Here is a 9,089-nt window from a genome sequence, read left to right as displayed (position 1 = left end):
TATTATTTTTGTGTGAGTGTACCGTCAAATCAGATCTGACTGGTACAGGAGGAGATTGTCCCTCCTTCCCCGGCAGAGCATCTGGTGGATTCGAACTGTGTGCCTCTGAGATTGTAGTTGCAGCTCCTTGCCACTAGGCCACCAGAGCGCCCCAGTTTTTAAATTTTTTTTGTTTTTTAATTTTTTTATTTTACTTGTGATTTTAACAAAAGTTTACAGAAAAGTTAGATTTTCATTCATTCATTGTTGCACATTTAACCTCCAGTCTCTCTGTCCCCCTTCCCCAGTTCACTTTTTTTTAATATTCATTCATTGTTATAAAATTAACCTTCATCCCCTCCCCTCTAAGCCTTAGTTTCTTCACTGTAAAATGAAGGTCTAGTAAAACAATTATGAGATATCATCTCACCTAGTAAGAAGAGCAGAATTTAAGAGAACAGCAAACATCAAATGCTGGCTAGGTTGTGGGAAAACCGGAACCCTTATTCACTGTTGGTGAGTGTAAAATGGTGCAACCACTATGGAAGGCTGTATGACCCTTTCTCAAAAAGTTGCAAATAGAAATACCATTTGATCCAGCAATTCCACTACTGGCAAGGTACCCAAAAGAAACCATAACTGCCACCCAAGCAGATATATGCACACCCATGTTTATTGTGGCTTTGTTTGCAATAGCAAAGAGCTGGAAACAACCTAAGTGCCCATCAACAAACGAATGGACAGAGAAGCTGTGGTATATTCACACACTGGAATACTATGCAGCATTGAAAAACAAGGAACTCATGAAATACTATTCAGGATGGGTGATCCTGGAGGATATTATGCTGAGTGAAATATCTCAGTCATAAAAGGGCAAATATTTCATAGGGCTACTGTTAAACAGGACTGACATCAGGGTAGAGGGAAGACAAAAGGAAGGGAGGAATGATACATATTGCTTTGAAACATGAGGGAGAGAACTGTTTAAAAGAGATAGATGAATGGGTATTCTTTTCATTACAGAGGTCCAGAGTGAAGACTGCATAGTGGAATGAACTTAAGGGGAGGGATTGCATAACAATGAGTTTTTCTTTTCAAGGAGAAGAGTGAATTGGGAAGGGGATAGGTAAGGAGCAAAGTGCAACAGTGAATGACTGGAAACCCTAAGTCTCTCTAAACTTTCATTAAAATTAATAATAAAAAAAGGTTCCATTTAGATCATAGATTTTGACACTTGCTTTATTACATTTTGATTTATAAAGTGAGTTGTGGCAACCTGGATGGGAGCAAATCTTTTGGCACCGTTTTTCCACAGAGCATGTATGTGCTCACTTCATGTCTTTTGTCACATTTTGGTAATTCTCAAAATATTTACAATTTTGCATTCTACTGCATACATAATTAGAGTATAATATAAACATAGCTTTATATGCACTAAAAATGAAAAACAAAAGTACTGACTTTGAGTTGATTCTGACTCCTGACAGCCTTCTATTGGGTTTCCAAGACTAAATCTTAATGAGAAGAAACTGCCTATCTTTCTTCCTTGTAGTCATTGGTGGATTTGAACTGCCAGACTAGGTTAGCAGCTCAATATATTTATTACACACTGTTGCCACGGCTCCTTTACAAGCACTGGGAAACCAAAATATTCATGTGACTTGTTTTATTGCAATGCTCTGCTTAGATTCAAGCCAGCAGTATGTTTAAGGTATGCCTGTATTTCTCAAAATTCTGAGGTCTTGGGAATTTCTCGATATGAAAGAGTGATGCCTGATAAGTGGATCACTCCACTTTAATTTCCTGACGTTGCTAACGTTATTAAGAGATTAGGAAGTGTATTGGTATTAATAGATTGTATGATAATATTGTAAGAAGGCAACAATAAACAGATAAGTGCGGAGGCTAGAAATTTTAAGCACATACATAATAATAATAGCTTTATTTGAATGACTTAACTTCTCACATGACTTCCTTTCCATATATCCATATGTAATGATTATTTTATTTTGCACATAAAAAACTTAGTAATGAAAAAAAAAACAACTTAGTAATGAACTGTACTATGTGCTGATACATAATGCTAAAAAATAGATCTTCTGGTAGTTTGGTGTATCCTTTTTGCATCATAGCTTACTATTTTAATTTGAAATTGTAATGAAAGTTTACAAAGACTTTGGATTTCCATTCATACATTGTTGCACATTTTCCTTCCTGCCCACCTCCCCCCAGTTCACTTTTCTCTTTGAAAAGAAAAAAAAATTCTTTCATGGTTATACAGTTCCCCCCCTTCCCCAGTACATTTTACTGTGCAGCTCTTATTCTGGACTCTTGTCATGAAAATAATACCTAATCATATATTCCTTTTAAAAAGTTTTTTCCCTCAACTGTTTCAATGCAATATACATTATTTATCCCCTCTTTTCTTAGATTCCCCCCAACCCCAATGTCAGTCTTATTTTACAACAGTGGCCCTATGCGGTATTTGTCTTTTTGTGACTGAGCTATTTCACTCAGCACAATGTAATGTCCTCCAGCGTCACCCATTTTTGTATATTTCATTAATTCCTTGTTTTTCAATACTGCATAGTATTCCATTGTGTGAATATACCAGAGCTTCTCTGTCCATTCATTTGTTGATGGGCACTTAGGTTGTTTCCACCTCCTTGCTATTGTGAACAAAACCACAATAAACATGGGTGTGCATGCAACTCTCTTAGAGCTGGAGATCTGAATGTCCTCTTTGGTGAAGTGTCTGTTCATATCCTGTGGCCATTTTTCAGTTGGATTGTTTACCTTGATCTTGTTGTGGTACATTTTTCTTTTAAAAGAAACTCTAGACAGTTTCGAACTACATTCTTTTGCTATAAGGTTAATGGAAATAAAGGGTAAACTAAAAGACACTTGCTTCTTACCACTTACTCTAGATTAGATTGTGTTTCAGGGTGACTCCATGTGTGTCAGAGTAGAACTGTATTCAATAGGGCTTGCAGTGACTCATTTTTCCAAAGTTAATCACCAGGCCTTTCTTTTGAGGTGCATCTGGGTGGGCTCAAACCTCCAGCTTTTCAGTTAGCGACTGGACAAGGGAGTTAGCAGTTGGACTAAAGGACTACAGAAGACAAATTATCTCATAAGTAAAAGATCCCATGCATCTGAAATTTTCATTGGCTTTTAATTGTTGTATAGACCATAGTTAACTAACCTTTGATATAATTTGATCCTGAAAACATTGGACAACCAGACCACTTTGTTAAATAACTGCTTTTAAAAATTCTTAATTTTTAAAAAAAATTTATTTTTATTCAAAAAAACAATTTTTAACAAATCGATCAATGTATTTATTTACTTTTCAGTAAGTTTAAATCCTAGAGGGATACAGCATTACCCAGATTCTGTGTCCAATGGCCTTAGCAGGAAGGTTACTCTGAAAGTTGGCCTGATCTCTGCCACTATTTCCAGAGGCACGAGTTTCCTTTACCCAGATTACTCTGGCTTTGTTAGATTTGCCACCAGGAGTCACTGGATTATTTTTTGCTTTGTAAACATGAGCACATCTCTTACCTAAATAGAATTCTGTTTCATCTTGGGCATAAGCACCTTTAATTTTAAGAAGAGACTTGTGCTCCCTCTGTTTCTGGAGACCTCCTTTGTAGCCAAAAGTGGTTTTGTACCACAGCCTCCCAGGCATCTTCATGATTTATAAGTCCTATTCCCCGGAGGCCTTAATGGGCTCCAAGATGGTGGGGTGGAGAACAAAACAACTCAAAACTCTTGACCAGATTGGAACCCATTATTCATAGCTGACCCTACAGCAGATTTCCAAAGTGGTAACTCCCACAAGAGGAGATTGCCTTTTTTTCCTCCCATGAAACCACTAGTAGATTCAAACCACCAGAGAGTTAACAGCTTTTAAGCATTTAAAATGGTTTTTGTTTTATTTTACTTTTTTTAGCTGTTGCATCTCTTTACTTGAACTCAAAACTCATTGGGTTTTCTGAGGCTGTAAATGGGATGGGAGGAGATTGTCACTTTTATCACTCTCAAAACCACTGGTGGATTCAAACCACCCACCTCTAGATTGGGAGTCAACTCCCCTTCCTAACGACCAGGCCAGGCTTCTCTAATCTGAGAAAATTTTTCAGACTGATTATTTTGTAAAATATTTCTCAGCTTGAGTTTGTCTACATTTCCTTATTACTACTAGCATATTTCTGGCTTTTGGCAATAATATCCCAGACCTGATGCCGCCAGGCTTTTAGTGCACCACGTGAAGGAGCACACATGCTGTCATTTTTTTTCCTCATTAAACATTCACTAATGTTACAGCATCCATTGATAATTTTTGTTTTAGTCAGTTACTATGATGATGGTTACCACAGTGATTCTTATTTTGTCATCCCTTTTAAACGTATTCAGTGGCTTTTATTGTAAGAAAGACCTAGATTCTTATTTTTATTCCCCCCAGTAAGGTAAAATTATTTTTTTACCTGTAGTACTCTAAACTATTTCACATTTAACCAGAAGCAGCCCTCTTTCAGATGCTGTTTCCAGGACACATTTTAAAAATAACAGATTCATTGATTTTGACTCTGCCATTGCATTTTTGTGTGTGTGTGTTTAGCTCTGCAGCCATATTTACGTATTAAAAACATAGTCATTTGATCTTTCAAATGTATTTTTAGCAATTAAATTGGGAAAGTAGTAAGGAATGAGCTTTCAAACTATCCTTATCTTGAAGTAGGCACTTTTGAATATGGGCAGTAAAGTAAGTGATTATAAGAGCCTTTATATTGTCATCAGACTGCTAATTAGTTTAATGACCATGGGCAAGTTAATTTTACTGTATTACCTCATTTATAAACTAAGAATAATTATACTTACTGTAGTAGTATTATTATTAAGACTTGTAATTTAGGCATTTAACATTGTGTCACACATTATTAATTTCTTTTCTTCAGAGCGAACCTGAGGAAATGCCCCCAGAAGCAAAAATGAGGATGAAGAATATTGGAAGGTATTATAATTTTTCATAATTTTAGTATTACATAAAGTGGTAGTGTTGTAGTGATCGTGTTTTTCTCTCCTCGTAAGAAAAGTTGAGCATATAAGGAACATAGTAGAATAGCTTAAGGCTGTTTCTTTGCAGATGCATGAAAATCTTCATTTCTTCAAAGAAATTGTTACCAGAAATGTTTCTTTTTGAACACTTAGAAAATCACAGAAATAGACTAAGAACAAGCATGTTGTTGTGCTTTGCCATCCAGTTGCCTGTGACCCATAGTGACCCTATATACAGCAGTTTTGAAGCCTGCTCTATCCCTAACCAGTCTCACTGACCCCAACACACCTGATCCCGTTACCCCAGTTACTGTAATATAATCTATCTCATCCAGGGTATTTTTCTCCTGAGCTGTCCTTCCACCCTTCGAGCATGATGTCCTTCTCCAAGGCCATGTGCCTTGTATGTGAGAAAGAGTTTCAAAATACCATCATTTAATAGTCAGCATTTTCTCAAGATATTTTGACAAAATAGTTCTCAATACTTTATGTGCTACATGTTTAAGATTTCGAAGATAATTAAGATTTGGACTAATCCTTATGAGGGAAAAGAATAATAGTACAATGTTTTGTGAGCTGTCTGTAATAGTGATCTCATTCTCTCTGGTAGGAAAAATTGCATATATAAGGAAAATAGATTAAGGTTGATTCTTTGCAGATGCCTAAAGCCTGTGTTCTTCAAAGAAATTGTTACCAGAAATATTTCTTTTAAATTACTAATGACAGCCCAGTAAGATGTCATCTTACTGGGATCCACAATCAGCTCTTGGCATCAGCAATCAAGAAATCAAAAGACATGTTGTATTAGGAAACTGCTGGCAGGGACTCCTCCAAAGTACTGAGGTGCAGTGCTGTCAGTTTAAAGACTAAGGTGCACCTGATTCAGGCTGTGGTCTTTTCCATTACTTGCTGTGCAACATAAATAGAGCTGGACAGTGAATAAGGATGACAGAAAAAGAATCGATGCTTTTGAGTTGCGGTGTTGGAGAAGAGTTCTGAATGTCCCACAGACTGACAAAAGACCAAATAAATCTCTCTTGAAGAAAGTGAGGCCATATTACTTCTTGGAGGCAAGGATGGTGAGGCTTCATCTTATGTATTTTGGGCATGTTGTTAGGAGGGGCTTTTCCTTGGAAAGAGTCCTAATGCTTTGAAAAGTGGAGGGTCAGCAAGTGAAAGGCAGACCCTCAATGGGATGAAGTAACACAGTAACAACAGCAAACGGTTTAAGTATGTCAGAGATGATATTGGCACAGGCTAGGACAGGGTTCAGATCTCTTGGTCATAGGCTTACTATGAGTTGTACTTAGTTTCACAGCACGTAACTAACGACATTGACACTTTTCTACATTTAGTCCCTTCACATAAGGTGTCATTCCCTTCATTTATTCTTGATCCTGTATATACCTCTTTGGTACTACAGATTCCAAATGCCAGAAGAACAGAGAAAGATAATTCCCCTTGTTATTGAAATAGCATTGACTTCACATTAGCATGATAGTGATCTGTATTTATATGCATACATAGATAACTTAGAGGCCAGTTAGAAACTTGAACTTTAAACCAGATGTATGAGCCTTCCCTAATGACTGCTTACTAAGTCCATAAACAAGCCATCAGTTTGCACTTCTAATTCTGGAACTGAGTTGAGAATATCCCACTGGGTGCCTGTGGCTTCCTCTTACGTTTGTACTAGGAATTAAAATAAGAAACCTATTTGACCTTATAACCTGATCTGAACACGTAGACTACATAGTACCTGTATTTTACTTATTGCTGTTGGAATAGATTTGTAACCTACCCCTCAGCGAGAGGAGATTGCCTGTTCCCATGGAACAGCTCATGAATTTGAACTGACAGAGATGTGGCATTTTACAGAACAGTTCCCTACAGACCATACTGCCAGAACTCCCTTGCCTATATTTAACCAAAAATTGAACAAATGCTCATAAAATTTATGTTGAGCATACTATATAAGTGATAAAAGAAGTTTTTGTTGGCTAGTGGTAAGAAATTTTGCTGACAAACCAAAGGCAAACAGTGCAAATCCACCAGCTGGTGAAAGGTGCACATTCTCCTCCCACACAATTTACTGCCTCCAAAAAACTGCTAGAAGATAAGCTGTGAGTAGATTCTGATTTGATAGTCGTTATTGTTCTTAGGTGCCATAGAGTCAAGTATGATTCATAACAACCCTGTGAACAGCCAACCTGAACCGTGGCCCTATCTCTGACACACTTGAACCCATTGTTGAAATCATCATGTTAGTCCTTCTCATTGGGGGCCTTTCTCTCCTTCGCTGAGCCTTTAATCTTTGCAAGACACTACACATCAACAAAAGTGATACATTTTCATGGTGGTTTTCTAGTTCTTTTTTAAGAGAAAAAAAAAAAAAAAACAAAACAAAACCCAACCGTGTGGATGACAAGCCATCAAATTGATTTCATGACCTTATTAATGGATTTTAAATAACCAAGAATTTGTAGTTGTTTTCACTATTAGCTGTACATCAGAATCTACCTTAAATGTTAGAACTACAGATTTACCTGTCTCCACCTCAGGCATCTGTAATTTTAAAACCAGCTTTCTTTCTATTTTTTGGAAAAAAAAAGTTTACTATTGATATTTTAATGAAAGAAAACTTGTATTTCCATTCATCCATTGTTGCACATGAGAGGTTATTTTTTTAAATTCTTTTGTGATCAATAATCCTCAGTCTGCGTTATGCGGATGACACAACCCTGCTTGCTGAAACTGAGGAGGACCTGAAGCACCTGCTGCAGAGTGTCAAGGACTGCAGCCTACAATATGGATTGAGGCTCAATGTCAAGAAGACAAAGATTCTCACCACTGGACCAATCGGCAGCATCAGGATGGATGGTGAAGAGATTGAGATTGTACACAGCTTTAGTTTGCTTGGCTCCACAGTCAACAGCCTTGGCACCAGCAGCCAGGAAATTAAAAGGCGCATTGCCATGGGAAAGTCTGCTGTTAGGGACCTCTCCAAAGTGCTGAAGAGCAGTGGTGTCTCTCTGGAGACTAAGGTGCGTCTGATACAGGCCATAGTCTTCGCAATCACCTGTTATGCATCAGAGAGTTGGACAATGACCAAGGAGGATAGAAGAACTGATGCCTTTGAGCTGTGGTGCTGGAGAAGAGTACTGAGAATACATACCATGGACTGCTAGGAAAACAGATAGATTTGTCCTGGGGAGGGTTAAGCCGGGTGGCTCCTTGGAGGCAAGGATTCTGAGGCTCCGTCTAACTTACTTTGGACATGTAGTGAGGAGAGACCGGTCCTTGGAGAGGGACATCATGCTTGGGAGGGTGGAGGGACAGCGCAGGAGAGGAAGGCCCTCTATGAGGTGGATTGATTCAGTGACTGGGATAATTGGGATGGGAGTGTCAGAGACAGTGCGATTGGCACAGGACAGAGCGGAGTTTAGGGCTGTTGTACATAGGGTCGCTATGAGTCGCAGGCGACTCGACGGCACATAACAACAACAACAATAACAACAAGCAAAATTTCACTGAATGAGTTCAAAACATAGCCCAGAAAGCTGTATTTAAATTTGACACTAACTACTTTTTTTTTTCTTCCTACTTTTTAAAAAAAACAGGGACACACCAACATCTGCAGGACCAAACTCTTTCAACAAAGGAAAGCATGGGTTTTCTGATAACCAGAAGCTATGGGAGCGAAATATAAAATCTCATCTTGGAAATGTTCATGACCCAGACAATTAAATAATAATGTGTTTTACGATTGGGGTGTAGGGTGGGTGTAAAGTTAAAAGGAACAGTTTCCTTTTTTTAAAGATTGGAATAAGACTATCTTTGGAGCCCATTTTTTTTCCCTTTCCTTTAATTAAAGATTGAGTGGTACACTAATAAATGAGAGTTGGAAATTAGAGGTACTTTATGTTTTATATACAGATTCAAGACATTTGCTAATTTTGTAGTTTCATGTGATTAGTTTCCAAAGGTTACAGATAATAAAGAAATCCGAAATGGTACCTTTCTAAGAATTGCCTATTTTTTTAGTCACA

The 9,089-nt window shown here is 37.7% G+C and overlaps 1 protein-coding gene and 1 pseudogene across 1 annotated transcript in view; one reads left to right on the top strand and one right to left on the bottom strand.

The window, feature by feature from the left end:
- LOC102851005 (PEST proteolytic signal-containing nuclear protein-like) overlaps nt 1–8,881 on the top strand; it is a 17,562-nt gene extending 8,681 nt beyond the window's left edge. Inside the window, exons 4-5 of the mRNA XM_006890009.1 lie at nt 4,941–4,996; nt 8,661–8,881. Coding sequence (XP_006890071.1) covers nt 4,941–4,996; nt 8,661–8,787 — 183 coding nt within the window. The 3' untranslated portion in view covers nt 8,788–8,881. The remainder of the gene's footprint in view (nt 1–4,940; nt 4,997–8,660) is intronic.
- On the bottom strand, nt 3,341–3,670 carry LOC102850594 (annotated as a pseudogene).
- Nucleotides 8,882–9,089: the final 208 nt, after the last annotated feature.

Source organism: Elephantulus edwardii, unplaced genomic scaffold (genome assembly GCF_000299155.1).
Source record: "Elephantulus edwardii isolate Elephantulus edwardi_28Jun2011 unplaced genomic scaffold, EleEdw1.0 scaffold00085, whole genome shotgun sequence".
Taxonomy (NCBI): Eukaryota; Metazoa; Chordata; class Mammalia; order Macroscelidea; family Macroscelididae; genus Elephantulus; species Elephantulus edwardii.
This window is presented reverse-complemented; position numbering and strand designations above follow the sequence as displayed.